The 25165-nt window shown below is 34.5% G+C and overlaps 1 protein-coding gene across 3 annotated transcripts in view; it reads right to left on the reverse strand.

Moving 5' to 3' along the window:
* The window catches only part of LOC143681402 (protocadherin-9-like), a 616391-nt gene that overhangs the window by 393484 nt on the left and 197742 nt on the right, over nucleotides 1–25165 (reverse strand). For 2 of the 3 annotated variants that reach the window (XM_077158403.1, XM_077158402.1), the window contains exon 1: nucleotides 1974–2347. In XM_077158403.1, the coding sequence (XP_077014518.1) occupies nucleotides 1974–2024 (51 nt within the window). In that variant the 5' untranslated portion in view covers nucleotides 2025–2347. Of the gene's footprint in view, nucleotides 1–1973; nucleotides 2348–24664; nucleotides 24745–25165 lie in introns of those variants that run through there. The other variant, XM_077158401.1, reaches the window with a different exon arrangement.

The raw sequence follows: 25165 nt of genomic DNA on the forward strand, positions 1-25165 counted from the left end.
TAACTCAGATTTTCACTCCTGAAACTGAACTAGTTCTCAGTCATTGTGGTTTTTTGCTTGTTTCTTTGTTTCTCGTTTAACTTTTTTTTTACTGTATAGTATAACATATATACAAAACAAAGAAATAAAAAAGTAATAGTTTTCAAAGCACTTTTCAAAGCATGGTTATAGGAAAGATCCCAGAGTTTGTCATGGGCTACTATATGATCCTCTCAGATTATTCCTTCTAGCTGCTCCAGAATATAGGAGGCTAGAGGGCTTCAATATTTTTTCATTATCACATTCAACAATTTTCCTTCTTTTTTTGTAAAGAAAAACATATATACAAAAAAGCTATATGTAAATTTCAAAGCACAGCACCACAACTAGTTATAGAACATATTTCAGACTTTTGACACAGGTTACAATTTCACAATTTTTGGTTTTTACTTCTAGCTGCTCTAAAATACAGGAGACTAAAAGAGATATCAAATTAATGGTTCAGCCTTCAAATTCATTTGTTTAGTCCTATCTTCTAAGTGTAATTCAACCATAACTCTCTTTGGGGTTGTTTGGGCTCTGGCAATTCTAAATTTTTTATATTGGAAGAGTCCGTAACTAATATGGGGTAGAGAGGTGGAATTATCTGATATTCTGGAGAGGCTGGGCTAGGTTTCAGGACTTATCTGGATCAGGGACCCATCTAGAGGTTGTAGGTTTCTGGAAAGTTACTCTATTACGTGCAACTCTTGAGGAATCTTATATATTGCCCTACATATTCTTTAGGATTGGCTGGAATAGTCCTGGTTGGGGGCTGGCAGGTTCTTCCATTGGTCTCAAACAGTATGTGTGGTTCTAAAATATAGACACTGTTTTCCTTACCCCTATGTTCTGAATTACTTTAACCCCAACCTGTTTGGATTTGTTCTTATCTCTAAATATCAGGTGAAATATATAAAACAGCCTCTTAAAATCCAGAAATAATAATCCCCACTCTGGACTTAATGTGTCTGCTCTAAAAGCTTACAATCCTCTCAAAATCCTGAAATAATAATCACCACTCCAGACTTAATGTGTCTGCTCTAAAAGCCTGTTCTCTTATACGCATTTTCTAAAGGTGACCATTCCATTGTTGTTTTTCTGTTTCCAACGCATTTTGTCTCACCGAATATCCCATGTGTTCATTCACATTGATACATACCTCATGGCATTGTTCCTTTTTGTAGCAGCGCAACCTTCATTCATAAGTATACACCACCATTTGCCAATTTACTTCTCTGTCAGTGCATCCAGCCACCTGCATTCACTGGGCATCATGGAGAGAGCCCAAAGTCCACAGTCCATCTACATTCTTAATTTTACATAACTTCATTATTCCCAAGACACAGAAAACCGATGAACACACCCTCACCAAATCCGAAATCTAAACCTCCTCTTCACTCTTGTCCCTCACCCTATTATTTACCTCTTCTGTTGCTGTGGTAGTGCTGATGGTTTCCTTTTGAACATAGCTCATAGCATGCAATAACAGTGTTGCCCCTGCACCCTGGACTTAAACACTCTTTATGTGAAATCATATCTTTGAAGTAATTCTTATGACAAGGCATTCATATTTCTAGTGTGAGTCAGTAGGACATGTTGGACTACACAACGCCTTTCAATCTTGTTCATCTTCAATATGGTAATATTACTTCTAGACCCACTAGAGAATCACCTTCACTCCTATCTATTCCCTTCCTTACATTGGATTTCAACCTCCTTAGCTAACAGTTCACCCATCTCTACCTTCTATGCATCTGAGTCCCTATATTCTGTATTATAAGTCTCTGATTATACCCTTACACTGGTCATAAAAGTGGAATCATACAGTATCTGCCCTTTTGCATCTGGCTAGTTTCACTCAACTTTATGTCCTCAAGGCTCATCCATCCTGTCTTGTGCATCAGGACATCATTTATCTTATTGTTGCATAATATTCCATCGTATGTACATACCACATTTTGTTGATCCACCCTATGATTGATGGGCATTTGATTTGTTTCCATCTTTAAGCGTTTGTAAATAATGCTGCTATGAGCATCAGTGTGCAAATGTCTGTTTGTGGTGTTGCTTTCAACTCTTCTGGGTATATACCAAGTACTGCCATTGTTGGGTCATAGGGCAACTTGATATTTAGTTTCCTAAGAAACTGCCAAATAGTCTTCCATAGTGGCTGCACCATTATACATTCTCACCAGCAGTGCATAAGTGTCCCAGTTTCTCCACATCCTCTCCAACATTTATAGTTTCTTGTTGTTTAATAGTAGCCATTCTTATAGGTATAAGGTGGTATCTCATTGTAGTCTTGATCTGCATTTCCCTTACAGCCAGTAAAAATGAGCATCTCTTCACGCACTTTTGAGCCATATGTATCTGTTCTTAAGAAAAATGTCAATTCATATCTTTAGCCTATTTTACAATTGGATTGTTTGTTCTTTTGTTTTGAGTTGCATGGTTCCTTTGTATATAGGGGAAATCAAACCTTTCTCTGATATGTGGTTTCCAAATATTTTCTCCCATTGAGTTGGCTGCCTCTTTATCTTTTTGACAAAGTCTTTTGAGGTGCAAAAGCATTTGATTTTAAGGAGTTCCCATATATCTATTTTTCCTTTTATTGCTTTTGGTTTGGATGTAAAGTTTAGGAAGCTACCTCTTATTACTAGGTCTTGAAGATGTTTTCCCTACATTTTCTTCTAGAAGCTTTATGGTACTAGTTCTTATATTTAGGTGTTTGATCCACTTTGAGTTAATTTTTGTGTAGGGTGTAAGATAGGGGTCCTCTTTCATTCTCTTGGCTATTGATATCCAGTTCGTCCATGCCCAATTATTGAAAAGACTATTGTATCCAGTTCAGAGGATTTAGGGGCCTTGTCAAAAATCAGATGACCATAGATTTGGTGGTCTATTTCTGCACTCTCAATTCGATTCCATTGGTCAATGCTTCTGAATTTGTGCCAGTACCATGCTGTTTTGACCACTGTCAAAACAACCTATAATAGGTTTTAAAGTCAGGGAGTGTTAATCCTTCCACTTTGTTCTTTGTCTTTAGTATCCTTTTAGCTATTTGGGGTCTCTTTCCCCTTCCAGATGAATTTGGTAATTAGCTTTTCCAAATGTTCAAAATAGGCTACTGGAATTTTGATTGGTACTGTATTTACTCTTTAGATCAATTCAGGGAGAATTGACATCTGAACTGTATTTAGCTTCCCTATCCATGAGCAGGGAATGTCTTTCCACCTATTTAGGTCCCCTTTGATTTCTCTTAGCAAGGTTATGTAATTTTCTGTCTACAAGTCCTTTACGTCTTTAGTTAAGTTCATTCCTAAGTATGTGACTTTTTAGTTGCTATTTTGAATAGAATTTTTTCCTGAACTGACTCCTCACATAGGTCATTGTTTGTGTACAGAAATGTTACTGATTTTTGCATGTTAATGTTATATCCCACCACCTTGCTGAATTTATTAGCTCAAGAAACTTTGCTGTGGATTTCTTAGGATCTTTCAAGTACAGTATCCTATCATCTGCAAATAATGAGAGTTTTACTTCTTCCTTTCCAATTTAGAACCCTTTTATTTCTTTGTCCTACCTGATTGCTTAAGCTAGAACTTCTAACAAAATGTTGAATAACAGTGGTGACAGTGGGCATCCTTGTCTTGTACCTGATCTTAGAGTGAAGGCTTTCACTCTCTCTCCACTGAGTACGATGCTAGCTATCAGTTTCTCACATATTCCCTTTATTGTATTGAGGTAGTTAACTTTGAGTTCAGTCTTTTGGAGTATTTTTATCAGAAAAGGATGCTTAATTTTGTTGAGCACTTTTTTCAGCATCAATCAAGATGATCACGTGATTTTTCCCTTTTGATTTGTTAATGTGCTGTATTACTTTAAATGATTTTCTTATGTTGAACTATCCTTGCATTCCTGGTATAAATCCAACTTGGTCAGGTATATAATTCTTTTAATGTACTGTTGGATTCAATTTGCTAATATTTTACTGAGAATTTTTGCATCTATGTTCATCAGAGAGATTAGCTTGCAGTTTTCCTAACTTATATCATCTTTACCCGGTTTTGGTATGAAAATATTAGCTTCATAAAATGAGTTAGGTAAAGTTCATTTTTCCTCAATTTTTTTGAGAAGTAGAGCAGGATTGGTATTAGTTTCTTCTGGAATGTTTGATAAAATTTCCCTGTGAAGCCATCAGGCCCTGGGCTTTTCTTTGTAGGAAGATTTTTGATGACTGAATCTCTTTAGTTGTGATTGGTTTGTTGAGAGCTTCCATTTCTTCCTGAGTCAGTGTAGCTTGTTTCTGTGTCTCCAGGAATTTGTACATTTCATCTAAATTGTCTAGTTTGTTGGCTAGGGTTGTTCATAGTATTCTCTTATGATTTCTTTTATTTCTCAGGGTCTGTGGTAATGTACCCCTTCTCATTTCTGATTTTGCTTATTTACATACCCTCTCTTTTTTTCTTTGTCAGTCTTGCTAGTGGCCAATCTATTTAATTAATTTTCTCAAAGAACAATCTTTTGTTTTATTGATTCTTTCTGTTGTTTTTTTGAGCTTCCATTCATTTATCTCTGCTTTAATCTTTGTTATTTCTCTTCTCTTATTTGCTTTAGGATTAGCTAGCTGTTGTTTCTCAAGTCCCTCCACATTTGCTGTTAAGTCCTTGATGTTCACTCTTTCTTGTTTTTTAACGTAGGCATTTAAGGCAATAAATTTCCCTCTCAGCACAGCCTTTGCAACATCCCATAAGTTCTGATAAGTTGTATTCTCATTTTCATTCATCTCCAGATAGCTACTGATTTCTCTAGCCATTTCTTCTTCGACCCATTGGTTGTTTAAATATATCTCCATATATTTGTGAATGTTCTCATTCCTTGGTGGTTATTGAGATCCAGCTTCATCCAATTGTGATCACAAAAAGTGCTTTGAATAATTTCAATATTTTTAAAGTTATAAAGACCTGTTTTGTGCTCCAGCATGTGATCTATCCTAGAGTATATTCATGAGCACTAGAGAAGAATGTATAGCCTTGTGCTTTGAGGTACAATGACCTATATATGTCTGTTAGGTCTAATTCATTTATCAAGTTATTTAACTTCTCTATTTCCTTGTTGATCTTCTATCTGGTTCTATCTATGGAGGAGAGTGGTACACTGAAGTCTCCTACTACTATTGTTGAAACATTTACTGCTGTCTTCAGTTTTGCCAGTGTCCATCTCATATACGTTGGAGCTCCTTGATTGGAAGCATAAACATTCGTGATTGCTTTATCTTCCTGGTGAATTGACACTTTAATTAGTATATAGTGTCCTTTTTTTGTGTCTTATGATGTCTTTACATTTAAAGTCTATTTTGTCTGATATTAATATAGCTACTCCTGCTTTCTTATAGTTACAACTTGTGTGGAAAATCTTTTTCCATCCTTTCACTTTCAATCTATTTGCATCCTTGTGTCAAAGATGGGTCTCTTGCAAGCAGCATATAGCTGGATTATGTTTCTTAATCCATGCTGCCAATCTGTATCTTTTAATTGGTACATTTGGTCCATTAACATTCAAAGTTACTACTGAAAAGGTGTTTCTTGATTCCACCTTATCTTTTTTATTTGTCAGATCTATATATTCTTTTCCCTCTTTCTCTTTGTATTCTTTAAATTGCCCTTAGTGGTACTGTTACATTCAGTGCCCTCCTCCAGATCTCCCTTTCCTGTCTTATTATTTCAGCTGGCAGAACTCCTTTTAGTATTTCTTGTAGGGTCAGTCTCTTGTTGACAAATTCTGTCAGAACTTCTTTGTCTGTGAAAATTTTAATCTCTCCCTCAATTTGAAGAACAATTTGGCTTGTTACAGAATTATTGGCTGGAAGGCTTTCTCTTTCAGGATCTCAAATACATCATACCACTGCCTTCTTGACTCCAGGGTGCTAGTTGAGTAGTCTGAATTCAGTCTTATTTCATTTCCCTTGTATGCAGCAGATTGCTTTTCTCCTGCCCCTGTCAGGATTTTCTGCTTCTCTTCAACAATTGACAGACTGAATAGTATGTGCCTTGGGGAAGGCTTATTTGGATTTATTCTGTTTGGAGTTCCTTGGGCTTCTTTGACTTGTATATTTAGGTCCTTTATGAGGGTTGAGAAGTTTTCTCCCATTATATCCTCCATTACTTTTCTTAGCCCTTGACTCCCTTCTTCTTCTTCTTCTGGGACACCAGTGATTCTTATATTTGTTTTCTCAATCATTTCCCTGAGTTCCCATTCAGTTTGTTCCATCTTTTTTGCCATTTGCTGTTTAGAGTCTTCAATGTCACTTATCCTGTCCTCTATATCACTTATTCTTCCTTATGTCTCTTCAAATCTTTTGTTGTGTGTCTCTAGTATGTTTTTTTATTTGGTCAACAGAGTCTTTAAACTCTGTGATTTCTGCTATTTTTCTATTTATTCTTTCAAATTTCTCTTTATGTTCTTCTACTGCCTTCTTGATCTCCTTTACGTCATTTGCTATCCCACTTATTTTATTAAATAGAGTTGAATTAGTTGTTCCAATGTTTGTGTCTCCTCTGGAGTTTTAGTTTGGTCATTAGGCACAGCTTTATCTGTCTGCATTGTGATACGCTTAGTGATCTTCTGCTGTCTTTGCCACATGTAAATATCTTGATTGATTTACTCTGGTTGTTGATTTCTTTCAGTAGTCTAAGGCCTTGTGTTTGCAGGATGGTTGTACAGCAGGGAGCAGGACATAGGGTGGAGCAGTCATTATGGTGATTTGTTTCAGGGCAGATATGGGTATAGGTTGGGGATATTGTGCTGTTGCTCATGAACATGAATGCCCAGTAGACAGAGAGGATGCAGCTGTGCAGGTGCACCAGTCTGTGTGGCATAACCCTGGTGTGCACTGGTCTAAGGCATGGAGTCCTTTGTGTGCATGCGTAGAGCTGTGACAGCAGGCCAGGATTATGCCTTCATAGATTGGGGACAGATGTGACCTGGGAGCACAGGTTGGCACTTTCTCAGAGCTGGGAAGTATGGCTGAGGGCTATGCACATGCATAGTTCTAGGACTGCTGGAAAGTGCAGTTCCCAGAGCTGAATGACGTGATTGGGGACCCATGCACATGCATTGGGCTGGAAGTGCCATAAACGGACGCACTAAGGTCAGAGAGGGCAGGTACTCAGGAGGGGTACAGGAGAGATGGGTTGGCTGCACTTGGGATGGGGGTGGGGGGCAGGTAGGTGCACTGGGGACTGGTGGGGTGGGGGCACCTGGAGCACAGCGAATGGGAGCCGCTGAAGGGTTTCAGGGGCATGGGGTTTGGGGTGAGTTGCTGGTCACAGGGCTGCACTGGTAAGGGTTGTGCACCCAAGGAACATGGCCTGGCTTACTTCTTAGTCCGTGTTCCTATCTGTGCACTCACATGGGCTCTGTGGCTCCATGCCTCCGCACTACATCCAGCTTTCTGCCTCTCAGTTCCTTGTTCTCTGCAACCAAGGCTGCTGCATGTGGTGCAGAAGGCTCTTCCAGGTCAGCTGCACTCCCAAACTGCCACCTCAGTTGCCCTCCTGTCCCTTCTCTAACTTTTCCATGGAGTAGGACTAATTTCAAGATACCAGTCATTGTGTTTTATGTTGGAACTGTTTAATGTAAATTGAATGTCCTTGGAGCCAAGAGCAGCTTTCTTATCTTTTTTTTTTAAAACAAAGTCAAGTATCCTGTCACTCTTCTACAAAACAATAAATGATGAAGCGAATTGAAGATGTGTGAATTGTGCCAGCTTGATGGAGCCCATGTCTTAGACGCGTTACAGCAAGATTTCCTAACTAGCAGCCTGAGCTTTACTCTGGTATCTCAGGAAATCAAATATGAATGGAAGATAAGAGTGGAAATACGGAGAAAAGCAAGAAGATAGCATATGTATCAGAATCCTCAGTAGTTACTTGAGTATTTCTCTGATGAATTTGTCTAAAGAAGCCTTGATCCTCAGCCTCTCCCCAAAGTCATTCCCCCACCATCCTGCATTATTTAACTCATATAACTCACCCCATCTAAAATGTACTTAGTGTTTTTTTTTTATTCATCCCATTATTAGAATGTACGTTCTATGAAGGGAATGACTTTATCTGTCTTATTTCCCCAGTACCTAACACAATGTTGAATGTACTCTTAATAATAAATAATTGCTGAAAGATTAAAGGAATGGGGCCTTGAAATAAAATAAGCAAGTTAAGTTATCTGTTGGGTTTATCTAATTAATTTGTGGTGAGACTTCCCTAATAGAATGTGTGGTATACAGTAGTCATATAAAATAAATACATGTTGAAAGAGAAAAAGAACACAGAATTGAAATAACAGCTATATGAACATATTATCTTCATTCTGAATTAGGATCCAAAAATTTATACCAACATCTTTTAAAAGATCAACCTTTTTTTCAACATGATGGCATGAAGTTTCTGTTTGTTTACATCTCACACCAGGGAATAGAAACTCAATTAACAGAGGAGAGTAAAGAAAACAGAAGGAAAGATGGAAATTAAATGACAAAAACTGGAACAGAAAAGCATATTCTACTTAATTTTAACTGGTTCTGTACATTCACATGTATTAATCACTCCCTATTTCTGGAAAAGTTTGGTTGTATAGTGAATTTATATGATGTCTATCAATTTCTAACCTCTTGACCTACAATAGATTTAAATTAGTTTATTGTATGACTTACTGGGCCCAATAGTTATCTATACCTCTAGAAGTAACCAATTATGTTCATTTACATTTATTTAAATAATTACAGTGTTGCAATTACTTTGTATTCCTTGCATTACTTTCCTGCTCTAAAATAAGTTTATGTCATCATTCATTTTCTACCAATGTATTTAGGGAATTATAATAAACCTTAAATTATGGAGATATTATTTTGAATTTTATACACAGAGCATATAAAATTAAATATTAATACATTTTCACATAAAATACTGGGGAGTTATTAATAATTTTTGGATCTTGAAAAATCAGACAACAGATTTTCCCATCATCAAACAACAGTCCCTTCAAATAAGGACTGCGGTTAATATAACATTTCAAATATTATGGTGCTAATTTTATGAGTGATTCACAAAGATTTACTTACATCTTTATTAACTGAATATCCTCAATGAATGAATATCCTAAAATACATCCTGTCTACTATATGTATCAAAGGAATTATCACTGCTATTTTGCTCTAACTTTAAAAATACACATTCTGCTTCACTCTCTATAGTATAAATGAGAAGAACTATCCACCAATCATCTATATTAAGATAAAGTATGTATGTTGAAAGAATGATCATTTTATACTTTATTCTTACATAAATGACTAACTGTAGATGGAAAACAAGTAGTAGAATTTAACACTGTCATAACCGGCCCTGAGAGCAAAGCATTATGTTACTGTTACCGTGTGCTATGATGCAGAATTTTATAACTTAAAGAAAAAAAAATACAATGCATGCATGCACACATACACACATACACACAAACCAAACCATTTGTAACGCTTTTTCTAAATATTTAAAAAATTGAGGATACAATTTTTTAAAATAATTATCAGGGCTATCAAGGGAATATAATTAGCATACAATTAGAACAATAACCACTTCCCTTTTGTATTTACTCAAATAATTCCAATAGAATTGCTGATACTTGAGTTCAAGCCAAACACCTTTTAGAATAAATGTGTGCTTTTAAAATAATTCATTTTAACTTATGTTTTACTTGATTTTTCCTGGACATTGTAATATTACAGAAAGCAATGTAGAATAAATTGTTCTGTTATGAAGATATTAAAACCTATATTGAGTTTAGGAATGAAAGTATGGTGAACTGATCCTTTCAGTGCAATAAAAGGAACGGCTATTAAGTTTTTGTTCTCTAAAACATCTCCTCAAATATATAGTTCTAAATCAATCCTGATAATCACTGAACTTAATGTGATTTGTGATTCCACTTACCTACTCTATCTAGGGTTTTGGGTTTTCTTTTCCTTTCTGGTTTCTGGAAAACTATATACCCATTTTGTGAAAAAGAAATTTTAAATTCATGATGCCTCAGATTTCTTATTTGTACAATAGAATGAAGATTTTGGAATAAAAGCCTGTATTTGCATTTTGTGGATTTTTGAAAGAGTTTCAATTCTCTAAGCTAAAGAATAAAATTCAATAAGTGTGAATGAAAAAGTACATTATGTTCTTTCGTAAGATTGTTGCTTGTGTCTGTGGTTAAGATTTGATTTTTATCCAAAAGATCTTGTTTCGAAATAATAAACACCACTTTTATGCAATTTTGAATTCTTTTAAATAGGTAAAAGAAATGCAAATATGTCTGGCTTTCAAAGTCGTGAATTTAATTGACTTTGCAGGAAATGGATCTGTAACTGTTTTGTGAATTATGGCGTGTTTCCGGTTATAAAGGCTGCTATATCTCCCACAAAGTAGAGTAATCGAATTGTGGACTTTAGATCCAGGATCAAATCTTCATGCATGGAATCAAAATTACCCATATGTCAAGGCATCAAAAGACTTAACCAAATCGAGCCTCAGGTGCCCCATGTCTAATGTGATGGTAATGATGTGTACATTGTATAATTAAGTGGTGTCAAACACCTAATACAGTACAGATTCTCTAACTGGCATCTAGAGAATGCCAGTTCTTTTCCTGAACCTTCCTTTGCCTTTTTTTTTTTTCCAATGGTCAGGATGGATGTCAGGACACTTTGCTTCAACAAGAGGTCATGCTTTTATGAGAAGCAGCCACTTTGGACCAGATTTCCTGTTTGCAGTAGAGGTTTAACTTCTTTGCTCTCATTCGCATAAATTCTGTAATTTTCATCTCTACTTTTATTATTCTGCTCTATATCCAGCTATTATACAAAGCAATATAAAACAGGAAGATTGCTCAAATTTTCTCCCAACACTTTAAACAACTTTGAAAAGCATCTAGACAATTTTAACATTCACAAATATGTGCTGTTTTGTAGCCCCAGATTTTATTAAGGAGCATCTATCATTTGTCAGTCTCAGTACTGTTTATTTTACATGTTTTATCTCAATCTTCACAGTATGAAATTCACAATTTCAATAAGTTTCAGTTCATGTTGTTTGGCTAGGCAATCCAAGTGAACTCTTACCTCATCGATGCTACTTTTAAAAAACAGTGAGGAACTATTTCCCTGCTATTTTACAGTGATTCACTGAATAACCACCTTTTTCAGAAGAGATTATTAAATCATGGAAGTTTGATGGAAACGTAACACATTATTCTAGTAACAAAAGTCAATTCCACCAGATCAAGCTTTTACATTAGTTATTTTTTTTTTTTTTTTTTTTTAGAGGGAGGAAGGGAAGGAAAGACAGAGAGAAGGAAGGAAGGAAGGAAGAAAGGGAAACATCTTTAAACATTTTCTTGTTTTTATTGTATTTTGTTTGTTTGTTTGTTTTTTACATGGGCTGGGGCCGGGAATCGAACCGAGGTCCTCCGGCATGGCAGGCAAGCACTTTGCCCGCTAAGCCACCGCGGCCCGCCCACATTAGTTATTTTTAATCAGGGTATCAGTACCAAAATTTGTTTTAAATATTGCAAAGATATTAAAATTTAAATTTAACAAGAATGCCCAATTATAGTGCCCATAATTTATCATTTTAAACATATATCTAATGGCTTAGATATATATTTAAAACTTGGAAAGTCTAGGTGAGAATCTAAGTTTGTTCAAGATCACCTGATAAGCTGGGATCTTCACTTAGTTTGTTATTACAAACCTCAGGGCTCTTTTTATTTATTATGTTATTCTTCTTAATAATCAATTGATTTTATAATTCAGGATCATGATATTTAACTATCATCTATCAACCATCATAACATTTAAATAAGGAAAAGGAAAAAAATTTCTGTATTGAAATGTGCTCAGCTTGGTCTCTTTCTATAACTTTGGCATGTATATTTCAGAGTACATATCATATATCTGCAAACTGCTGGGAATATTACTAAGGACCCTCAGTTGTACAGAAGCATCCTTTTCCATAAAATACATATTACAGCTCACAAAACTAAAACAATGTATTTCTTTTTCATAATACTATTAAAATATCAGCATCTATTTACATGCCAATATTGGTTCGTGATTCAACCACTGAAAATAGGTATGTGGATTAAAAGTTCTTTTAGATCAAACTCAAGAAGATATAGATAGTGATACAGGAATGCCTTGAAGGTTAATGGATTGACCATGGTTGGAAAAGCATTACAGAGCGTACAGCCATCAGGTGATCTGCCATATTAACTTCTTTATAAAGCAATTTAGGAACCACACACACAATGCCCAGACAGCAACTTGAAGATAATAGAGTTTTTTAAAAATGCTATTTAAATCAATGTGAAATTTCATTTTAAGTATCTTAAAATGAGAAGAAATGCATGGCTAGACAAACTTACAAAAAGTCACTTAACAATGTTTTTATTATTTTTTTAAAAAGATATAAATAAGAACTCATTTCTGTCATTTAAGCTATAGGATGGCAAGCGAGCTAGTTTACAATGTATATAACATGCTTACTTAAGGGATTGGTTTTAAGTAAATAGGCAGAACATATTGGAGAAATATTCAAAATATGTATCAGTTATTATTCTGCTTCAGCGATGATTTGGATTCCTTGAAAAACAACTATTTCACTTTGAAACACTTGAAAAAAAAGAAATTACAGTTTTAGTTAAAAGTATTCCACAGTAAATTCTCTTTAAATTTAATTCAACAATCATGAGCAGTAATCCTCTGAAGAGTTGACTGTAATATTAGAATAGATTACTCATCATTATTGAAAAATTGTGATCTGATTATTTTGTAAAATCATTATCTCCCAATTCTCATTTTCCTCCCCACCTTTTCTCAGTGTCACTCTACAAACATCTACAGGCCTTTGCTAACTCTATTGTTTCCTTTAGCTTTACTTCTTTTTCACAAGTGGTTTATTTTAAAGTCCATGAAAAGTAAAATAAATATTAAAGTCAGCTGTTATGATGGCTAATCTTGGGCTTTTACATGTGTATAAAAATTAGGGCAATTAAAGAAATGAATTTCAGGAACACAGGGAAGTATAGCATCCAGATTTCATCTCTTGTTATTTAAAAACTCGGATATTCTATAATATTCCCAGTTTGGAATTAATTTAAAATTCATGAACCAAAATTTGGTATTTTATAAAAGAGAGTCACCTAGGTCCATAATAGCCTTTCTTTCATAAAATACCCATTTTACAGATTTAGAAACTGTATTTTAGTACAATTGAATAAGTTAACAGTGGTTAATACTTGCATAGCATGTATTGTGAGCCAGGCACTGTTCTAAGTATGTCAGATACAATTGGTAATTCATTCATTACAAAGCCAAATAGCTTTAATCAGCAAAGTCAAGATTGAAAATTGGATTTGACAATCCAAAGCATATGATCTACTCATTATTAAGCATGCAGATTATTTTTTAATAGAGGAACCTTTAATAATGGAAAGAACATATGCTCATCAAGAAAATAGGAAAATAACAGGATTAGGAATTTAATATGTGGATCTTTTTAATATGTTTAACAGTTGCTGAGGGCCTTGGGCTGGTCATTAATCTGATATATAAACATATATAATATAAACATAATTAAAATTACATACACAAACATTTATGTGCACATGGTTCCCTAGGACCTTTACAAGATAATTCTTTGTGGCTCTGTATAAAGGTCAGAATGTCTATCTAAAAACTTCCCTTGCACAATTTAAGAACAGTGCAATAAACTTACTTAACTGAGTCCTAATTAATTGATCAATATCGCTATCCTTTATAATCCATACTGAGTGATTCCCCAGTCTGGTTGAAGACTCAGCATTAGTTGGACACTGCTGTAGTAAACTTGCTGGTACATGTAAATTTCCACGGGCGGGTAGTATCACTTGCTAGCAGTGGTTTTAGTTCCCAATCTATTTATTTCACTAATAGTTTTACTGCAATTACGTAATTTAATTAGATATCATGAAATCTTTTTATTTATTTATTTTTTAATACAAAAAAAACAATTAAACACAAATATTCCTATTTTGATCATTCCGTTCTACATATATAATCAGTAATTCACAAAGATATTATGAAATTTTAGTGCAAAAATGTTTAATATTGTTTCTATGGAGATCAATGCTTGCAAAAATCTTGACGAAATTGCTAAAAAAAATGCACAGAAATTTGAGTGACTGACTATAAAAAAAAAAAGTAGGGAAATATTCTAAATCTCTTTTAGGATTCTGTTCTCAGATTCCTGAAAACAAAATTAGAATTTATGTTCAGTGCACTTTGTTTTTTGTAGAAAGAAAAAGCAGTGTTCCAATCACACAATCACATTCAAAGAAAGACCTTACCAGTGTATCAAAAACTTGGAAACTGGTTGTATATAATTATTACAAAATTAAAACTTTAAGATATGTATTCATTATTCTTAACCTATCCACCATGATCACTTTGGATAAGTATATGCATTGTATACATAAATGTATAATACTTATTTGTCCGAACAAAACTTTACCTTAAGCTTACTAATTGCTCTGCTCACGTGTTTTCTCAAGTCATTCAAATGAACGCATTGCCAAAATTCTTGACCATTTTGCATATGTTAAATAATTCATATTTTAAAAATTTTTAGGTACGGTCTTTTAATAATTCTTTATAAATTATAGAAATTCATAAAATAATCTACCTTTGTGCATTAATGCCAACACCAGAATTATTATGTCAGCTCCGTGGAATTGAAAAACTTGAAAGGGCAAAACTCAATTATATTATAAATATTTTAATAACACACAAATTCATAGGCACACACATACACACTTTCGCACAGAGGAACTGGATCCAATAATGGGCTTTTTGAAGCTTTTAGTCTAAAGATTACATTATACTACCAACTCAATATAACCTTCTCATGTGTTTAATTTCTTTGTTCTCAATTATTATTGTATTGCTCTGAAAGGGGAAGAGAAGAAGAGGTTTAGATTAATATATCTGAAACCTTCACTGTTGTATGAATGCAACAATGTTAAGGTTACAATAATTTAATTTGAAAAGAAAATCCCCAAAAGATTGTTTAAACACTTTATCTAAGGATATAAATGCATAACTGCTTTCAGTGGTATGAGAAGAGTATTTTCCAATGTTGAAAGAGCCATTTCTGCAATTTTTATATGCAAATGCTTTTGAAAATTAGCTCACCTGGTACATGGTAAGACCTTGAATAAGTCTTTATTTAGAGGATCTTTTGAAAATTTTACTTAAATAAAGGCAGGTGATTTATTGGATTACCCAACAAGTAAAAATGCTTTTTTAAAAAAACCATCTTATTCTAAAGAATTCTGATAACCTAAGTATGTTCGAGTTTTTATGTTTTGTTTTTTGTGTGTCTTTTAAAATTTTCCTGGCAAGAATCGACACACATGTTTAAGAATTTGGATTTACATTTCCAACTTTTGCATCTCTTTGGCAAAAATTCATGGAGGGTACACTATATCCAAAGCACCTTTGAAACTGAAATACTCATGACTGAGCCCTGCATCCTGTCATCAGGAATCATTTCCATTTTATACTGCATTATCTTGGGATCCTGTGAAATTGATCAAGTTAGAGAGCCACAAAAAAACAGTTGCATATATTTAAATGTTGATTCAATGTTTTCTCACTTTGTAACTGAGGTCCATTCCACTTACGCATAATTTTAAAAGTTTCTCTTCATTGAAAAGAGATGGAGGTTAGTGGGAACATGTCAGTTTCTAATGCTATCAATTAATTAATTTTGCACACCATTTTACTTAATATGCATAATTTATCTCTAATGATTTTAATAGCCTTATTTGGGTCACTATATTGAAATTTTTTACCATTGTTTATTAAAAACAGTATTCATATCCTTTACTCAGTAACATTTTCACTTTCTAGAATTTTGCTATTTCACGATGTGTTTCTGGCCAAGCTTACAGTTCTCTCTGGCCATACTCTCATTCACAGATTACCACCATGTAATAAAATTGCATCATCAATTATAATTCTCTGCTTTCATTAATGGCATCTCATAAGCTCTGTAAGCTTTCCAAATGCATTCAGGGGCACTACCAATGAGCAATAATGTACCACACACAGTGCCAGAATAAACACCCCCACAAAAAAAAATCTCAAAAGAGAAGTACAGAAGTCATTGATTCAAGGAAATATGGGTTTAAACATAATGTTTCATAAATACCCTTGCAGCCAAATATCATTCAACAGAAAGTAGAAAAGAGTAGCAAAATTAAACATACTAAAAATAAATATTTACATTTGTACATAATAGTTATGCATTGACAGGAGAGAAAGTCGATAGCAGAAAGTTAATGTTTATATTCCTTTTTTGTATGTCTTCATTATAGTGGATTTTTATATTCATATGTGACCTATGTAAATTTTAGAAAAGCTTTGGTTACTAAACTTTCACAATCTTACCCCTGCTTTTATAGAAAATAGTCTTAGATAAAACTTTATTTTCACTCACTCTATTTGTAAAAAATAAAAAAGGCATTGAATGGGGAGTGGGATCATTTAACGGATTGTGTATTACTGCGAATGTAACAGCTTAAAATCTTTGAATCCTTTTAAATTTTACTTTTAAAAAAGACAGGTATTCAAGGGGTACAGTGATTACAGCTCACAGGATATATTCAACTTGCCATGGGGGCCTGTAGGAGACATGACCGCTTCGTAAGCCTATTACAAATAGAAATTCTATTTGGTGCTGGAATACCAGCTCAGTTATATTCCTACCCTCATTTAAACTTTGTTTCTAGTTAGTCCATCACCATAGACTGCTGAATTAACTGCAGAATCATAAGGCAGATGTCACAAGCATCTTAATTTGAACTCTCCCACACATCCTGTAAAACCTTGTCACAACAGTCCTATTCCCTACTTATATATTTTTTTTATTAAATGAACCAGTATATTAGTCCTTTACTTTTCTTCCATTTTCAGATATCATGGCGCCAAGTGCGATACCAGCATTAAGAGCTTTCATTTTAAACAACAGCATCATATGGTTGCAAGGGTATTCCTTGGTACTTAGATGAAAATAATCTGTTGCTAGACATTCATTGCATTGGAAAATTAATTTGACCTACTTCAGTCTTTCAGTAATACAATTCTGATCAGGTGAATCACTGTCCTTAAAATGATACATATGTTTTCCTTTTTCTTTTGAAATATATTCCAAAATGCCTAACAGGACTTATGTTGCCTCCATCTATCTCTGAGCTACTTTTTCAGTCTCACCAGCTTCCACTAGCCTCTTCCTGGTCTCTAAATTTCAGCTCTTTTGGATTCCATTCATTTCTTTGAATAGGACAAACTGCCTCTGTCATCTGGGCCTTTGGACTTACTAGAACTGTTTATTGAAATATTCTCTGCCATCACCTTTGCCTGGCTGTCTTCCATTCATCATCCAAGTCTTTCCATCAAAGCCCCTTCCAAGGGCTCCCCCACTATGTGCTTTCATGGGGGGGGTATTTCCCCTTTCGTCCCACATCATCCTTGCCAGTAGTACTTTGATATCTGTTTTCATCTAGCCTATATTTCCTTTAAGGACAACTTAATTGCTTTATTTTAGAATAAGTACATTGCTTAGGACATAGTAAGCACTTTATAAATATGTGGAGTCAAAAGGAAGTTAAAGATATTTTTAACAGGTATTACATGCATCAATAATATATATACCCATAAAACAGGTTTATTTTTGTTCTGGTTTTGTTCCTAGTTTTCACGCTCCTGCTGACCCCTGCTCCGTATTTGTGTTTAATGAGATGAAGGTAAATTATCAATGACTCAAAGTCCATTTATCTATGGTAGTATTTCTCATTTTTTTTTCCACTATCACCCCACTAAAGAGTCATTGTAGACTTCTTTTTTTACCTAACATAGCCCACACACCATGACATTTTAATACCACGGGTATATATACTATAAAGTTCTTTATGTACTAGGTGTGCAATATCTAAGAGATTTTTTTGTCCCCCAGTACTGAATTTTCACCTATTGGGATGATATTGTCCCTATTTAAAATGCGTAATCCATCTCTATGTCTATTTATCTATCTATCTCTAGGCACATCTCTACCTACATGTTTAGCCCTATTTATCTCTCCTGTTAGCTAGCTACCTATGTTTTGCTCTACAGAGAAAGGGAGAAAGAGAGAGAGTGGCTGCATAACTAAGCACTCTTTGATGCATTGCTTTAATTGCTCTTTGCAGAATTTTTTCTGTTTCCAGTTCATTCTCAGTGCCCAAAAGCATCGACAAAGAAAGCATCCTTCTTTTTTGTTGTATTGGTCTCCTGGCTGTTGAGTACTTTACCGAGAGTTAACAACGTGTTAATTTGTATGGAAATATTTAAAGTCAAAATGTATTGTAAATTTATATTTTCATATTTTATATTTATATTTACAATTTATAATTGTATTCATGCCAATTGCAAATGAAACGTTTCATGTGTTCCCAACTAGAATTAATTTTCTATATCTAATTACTTTCAAAGCAGCTATCAGAATTGAAGCTTTAAAAGCTACTGGTGGCACTATAAGATCTGTTGAGTTCCCACAGGCAGTTTGAAAAATAACTCTCTATGGTCAAACATCTCAGGTGCAGGGAAAACCGCTGTTTTACAAGACCAGCTGCCAAGAGAATGGGATTGCAGTCCTATTTCTTGTTTTGTCTGGCTTTTATTAGTCCACAGAGTGGTTACAAATACCAGGGGTTTTCTGGGAACATTTTATAATGCCTCTAGGGACTGCCGCCTACTTAAATCTACTTGCAGTGACGGTTGTCATTTAAATGCAATGTTACAGCCTGTTATGGCACAGAAAGTGGGCTGCTAATAAAAGCCACAATCAAGGAAGCTGCAATGATGATGATGTTGAGTCTAAAAGACACGTCTAAGTTGTCTCTCCACCAGCCTTTTCCCCAGCAGGCACTCACAAACTATCTCCCTAACTCCAGTTTAGCCCAGACACAGCATCAATTTACGTGGTTTCACTGACAAGTCATGCTTGTTGCGGGTCATTAGGTGTTGCCCCCATGGAACTGTCTTATCCCGCATTGGCTTCAGAAACAAAAAGGCATTCATTCCAGCAAAATTGAGAGAAATTCCCAAATGTTCTTAGTTCCCCTTCCTCACACCAAACACTAAAGCACAGGGATGTTAATATCTCACTTTGCTTCTGCTTGAACACCTCCGCTCCCGTCCAGTGAATGAGTGAATGCACTCACAGCCTGTAGCTTGATATTCACAGCTGGCCCTCTCTGTGTGGCCAGAAACCATGCCAAGGGCCCCTTCTCCTTTATCCTCACACCAGCCATAGGAGGTAGGTATAATTGTTCATTTTTTCACAGCTGTGCAAAAACAGGCTAGAAGGAAAAGTCCTTGCATGAAAATAAATAGCCAGGAAGTGGTAGATCTCAGGATTCAAGTCTGAGAGTTTACATACAGACCTCAAGGATTTAATCTCTAAATTTAAAGTGAATTGGCTTTCTTCCTTCTCATCTCCACTTACACAAATTTTAACCATCTCTAAAATTCGAATTGAGGCCCTTTTTCTTACCTGAAGATCACACTGATATTCTACATTTAGGAATTCATGTGATTTATTTTCAAAATAAGGACTTAGAGCCTGTGTTCTGCATATTATTGTTTACTTTTTCAAGAGTCAATGCCTTATGCCCCCTTAGAGGATCATAGGCTTAGGGAGAAGAGGCTATTTCTCATACTTCTCATATTTTCTTATAATGACTAGTAAAATTGTCTTGCATATAGCATAAAATTTTAACAAAAATGACGTAGTCGTACCTAAGAAATGTCCAGAGATCTAATACACCTGAAGAAAACAAGTGGCAGCTTGCTCTAGTTTTTATTTGATTCCTATAGGCTGATTATTAACAGCCTGTATTTTAATTATAATTTTGCCCCTTGATTGTTCCAGAAAATTGGCCATTTCCATGTTTTCAACTACCTGTTGCTAAACTCTTATTAATCAACACAAGAATGAACACTTGCAACTATTTGTACAAAGCATAGAAAGCTCCTAATTATTTTAAAGCATATAGGAAGGACAGACAGATGAGCATGAGAAGGGATGGAAGAGCCTCTAGCAGTAGTCAAACCCAGTGATTTAAGTTGTTTTAATTCCCAGGAATACAAAATTATTACTGCATTCTTTCCTCCAAAGTTTACTCATTGATTTCGCTGTTGTTATCCTAATAGAAAAAAAAAACAACAATTGAAGGCAGATCAACATGCCAATGTAACAAAGTCATAGAAATTATGACTGTTTAGAAAGAAATCATAAGTGATTGCCCAATAATAATGACAGAAAGCTAAACCTAGAATTAAGAATAAGGAAGTGGCAGGCTTGAAGTCAGAAATCATGGTCACTAAGTCACAGCTGTATGTTATGACCTTTGGTAAGTAATTTAAATTTCCAAATCTCAGTTATGCATTACACAAGTGTTACACTTCTAGTCCTCAATATTATAAGAAATAACTGTCACGATTATAATCACCATATCACTATTCACGGTCATTTTTCCTAGGTAGCTCTGATGAATTGTCATGAAGAAATAAAACATAACACTACACATTATTACCTAAAATGTTCACTGTTAGTCATTAATTACTGTGATCTGGTTATATACATACTTTCATTATCTACTTGTGTCATTGGTCGGCATTTTTAGGAAACCATTGCAATTAAAATTATTTATCGCATGGAAGACCTTTGAAGTTTGAAGTTCATGACTACTCTATACAAATTTAAAACAAGAAATAAATTATCTGCTTTGTCTATGAACACCTGCTTCTTTTTTTATATAGTTGCTTTTTTGTGATTCAAGTGCTGTTTTCTCTTAAAAGAAGCAAGATCTTACTAAAAGGCAATATATAAAGAAGGAAAAATGATTCTTCTTATGTTTTCTCTAATATAAATTTTCCACCGTATGTGAATATAGGCTCTTTAGATTAATATTAGCAATGTATGAATGAGGAAAGTATTTGTTCTGTATGTCATATTTTAGTAAAGAAAACAATGCACTAACTCTGATGGTTCTAATTATGAGAGTTTGAAATATATTTTGTTTTTCAATAGAGATTTATTACTTTTAAAATGCAACTTGCATTTACTTCTTGGAAACTTGCTATCGTTTTCGAAATCAAGTCAGAATTAAATAATTATGAGATGACTGCACCTTTACTTTCTTATGGAAATCCTATCAATTCAGTAATATTTCAAGTCTTACAAAAGGCCATCCAATATGGTCAATGTGTAGGCTCAATGAAACGTTTGCAGTTAAAAGAGGAATTTAATCTTATTTTTTCCATTTACTGCAGAAAATTAGTGAGCAAAATATTCTGCATTGTCTAGAAAATATGCACTGATTTTATCTACCAAGTCTGGGTGAATAAGGTGTGAGATGGTAGCATAACCATTGCTTATTTCCTACCACTTTCTCCCATTTGCTAACAAGTGAGTAATTTGCTAATAAGTGGCAGAACCAAGGTTTGAACAGATGCTTATATGACTCTCAAGCCCTTATCCTTTCCTCCAGAGGGAGAATTCCCAAGTCACAGGACTAGCAAACTGGGTGCCACCCACTTTAGAAATTCTTAGATGAATTTATTGATTGAAGTCTGATTATATCTTTCAAACTTAAATCTAAGACAGAGACTCTATATTGAGAAGCGGAACTTTTGCAAAAGACTATTCCAAAAGAAAAACGTGGGTGCCATCAGGCTCAGAGTAAAAACATGTAGATTTCCCCACAAAATAGGCTCAAATAGAATCCAGGCACCTGCAAGTTAAATGAAAAGATGCTTCCCGAGACAGGATTACTACAGGAGAAGCACAAGCTATTCTTGTGGTGTAATCACGAATCCCAATAAGCCAGGTTTGTTTATATGGCCAACCTGAAGAATATGCTGGATTAAACTTAGAAATACTAGTAGGATGGTGCTGGTAACTCAACATTGTGAACATAACTAACAACACTCATATATATATATATATATATATATATATATATATATATATATATGAGTGTGGTTAAAAGGAGAAATGTAAAGTTGCATTAATGGTAACAGAAAAAATTAAAATCCATGGAAAGGCACCACACAAACAGTGATCTCTAAGTTAAACCATGGACTACAATTAACAGTACAATTATAAAAACGTGCTCTCATGAGTTATAACAAACATTCCACACCAGTGCCAGGTGCTAATAATAGGGTAGTATATGGGTATCATGTACTTTATACATATTGTGTTGTAAACCCATAACTTCCCTAATAAAAGGGGAAAAAAATAAAATAGAAAAAAAATACTAGAAAAGATACAGACAATAACATCCATTAGTCATACTCTGCATCTTCTGAGATAAGGATTTTCTATTCTTCAATATTTAAAAATCTTAAGTGACTTCACTGATGCCCATTGTTTCTATTACTTTCCTATGTTTTCCATCTATCCCCTCTTTTTTTTTTGTTTTATAATATTTGTTTTTTGTTCAAATTCTGCAAAAATACATTACCTGAAGTTTTCTTCTTTCATCGTGTCTTTTCTTGTTCTCAGACTTTTCATTTATTCCAGGTTCATTACTGTATATAGATTTCTCCCAATTTTAAAGACCTGACTTGTTTCTTTTCCAAATTCTACATTGAATTTCCTCTTACCTATTAGACATCCCCAATCCTATATTCTAATTAATTTTAGCATTTTAGGATTTGCACAATAAATGTTTTGAGTAAATTAATCAGTATGGAAACTCAAGGCCATAAACATTTTTCCCCTCACTCCCTAAGTTTTGTCACTTAATTCCCCTATTTACAGACACAGCCTATTTCATAACCTAGTTGCAAAATTATATTGTAAAGAGCCTTCAACAGTTTTCCTTTTGGACCTTTCATTTTGTGCTGTGAAATTACTTTCTTCAGAAAGTCTTGCTTTTTTTTTTTTTTTTGGTCTGATCTCCACATTAAGTCCTGGAGCATAAAGTTCCAAATCTCTTATTTTGAGTCCAAAGTTCATGCTGTGGAATTAAGCCATGCTCTTTTCTGCCTCAAAAACTTTGCCCATACCTTTCTTTCTCCATCTGTACTTTTCAATATGTTACCAAGATTCCAAGTCTCTCATTTAAAGGATACCCTGCTTGTAAAGGCTTGCCTAATGCTCATATCTAGATATACTATTCCATTCTTGTAAATGTTTCCTCTTTGAAGACATTTATCAGCTTCTACCTTCTTTTACAACTATTTGTGTGCTTATTTTATACATCTGTCTCAGTGGGTTTTGCTTCATCTTTTTCAGAAATGTAGGCCAGGAGCCCACTGCCTTCATTCCGCAACCTTTGGTCAACCATAATGATGTCATCTGAGGTTTGGAATGAGGATATAAACTATTTAGATTATCATGTATCTCAGTTATTATTTGTATATGAAGAATAATCTCTCTCTGAATTCTTCAGTTTTATTTATGAATAAAGACAAAACTTTCAAAATACATGTGTAGGTGTCTTCTGTAAAAGTGCTTTTGTACTATTTAATACTATTTTATCCTATTTAACACTATTTGCAGATGTGCAAAAAGTGTTGATAACTATTCAGCATGAAGGTAAAAGTGAAAAGCTCACATAAGATTAGAAATAAAAGTTTATATGTACAGATGTGCATTGAAGACAAAAAAAGTACATGAGTTTTCTGTATTTGTGAGGTGGATTTGCCTCAATTGCTTCACCAACAATGCAAATTTCTAAAATCTAATTCAGTTTACAACTGTTCCAGAAACCACTGATTGAAAATTAGTATACCATGGAAACTTAATGGTCACGTATCTTCAATGATCAATTACAGTAAATATAGTCACCTTCCATCTATATAGCACTTGTACATTTTCAAAGCAATTTCGAGCTATTGCCTCCTCTCAGCCTCGTAATAACCTGTTGTTATGTATAGGGCACACACTAGAGCAAATTCATTGTAACTACATACATATTTTCACAAGCTATTGCTAATCTGCTCCATTAGAAACATATCAATTATACAGGATATGATATTATCTCCAGTGATTGGATGGGGGAAATCTATAGAAATTTACAAATTGAGGGCAAAGTTGCACTGAAGGTCAAATGAATCAAAACACAGGTGTTCTAAACCACGGATTATGCTTTGAAGTCTATGTATTAAGGGCAACACAAGTATTTATCTAGGTAGTAGTGGATATGTTCTTCTTATGAATGAATTCTGCTTGTATTACCAAAGATTGAGGTTTGATTTTAGCTGTAATGTGAACCTCATCTTCTCAGGGAATCTAGCACCATACAGGTTACTAATAAAGACTTATACAGCCCTCTAGTGTTCCAAAGCTAAAGACCCCCGATGCAAACTACTTTCAAGCATGGCTAAATTCGTCCCCTCACCCACATCTTTTAATGTGGAGTCACTGCTAACAATACTATCGCTGGGAGCACATATTATTTAAGCTACCAAAATTACAGCGTTGGCAGTGGGAACCGCACAGCTCTCACTCACATCACTGCGGAAATAGCGCTGAGTACATGACAGCTTAGAAACTGCCTTCATGGGGGAAAATGTTCAGATAAATCAATTTCCTGCAGGAAAAAAAAGGTTAAAAATAATTTGCTGTGTTTTTATTTAAACAGTTGACTGAAGAGTTTATTATATTTGATTGTGGGCCTTCAGCAATAGTTAGTGCTTTCTTTTCCTTTCCTCCCTTTATCCCAATGAATTTCCATTGACAGAAGCTATAGCTATCCTCTCAGGAACCATATAAAACCTGACATTGCTAAAAATTAACCTCAAAAAGCTGTCTTCAGGTGTTGCCTTTCAAATCAAATTTTAACAGACGACTGCAGGCTGAGAGCTCATTCTTTATAATCTGATGCTAAGGAAGATTCACAAGCTGTCCCTGGTCTGCAGATGGAGCTGTTGACAAAACAGTTCTATATCCACTGGAGAATAAGCAGGGCACACACTTCAGCTTTATTGAATTTTTTTTTTTCCTTTTAAAGC

The sequence above is a fragment of the Tamandua tetradactyla genome, chromosome 4 (genome assembly GCF_023851605.1).
Source record: "Tamandua tetradactyla isolate mTamTet1 chromosome 4, mTamTet1.pri, whole genome shotgun sequence".
NCBI lineage: Eukaryota > Metazoa > Chordata > Mammalia > Pilosa > Myrmecophagidae > Tamandua > Tamandua tetradactyla.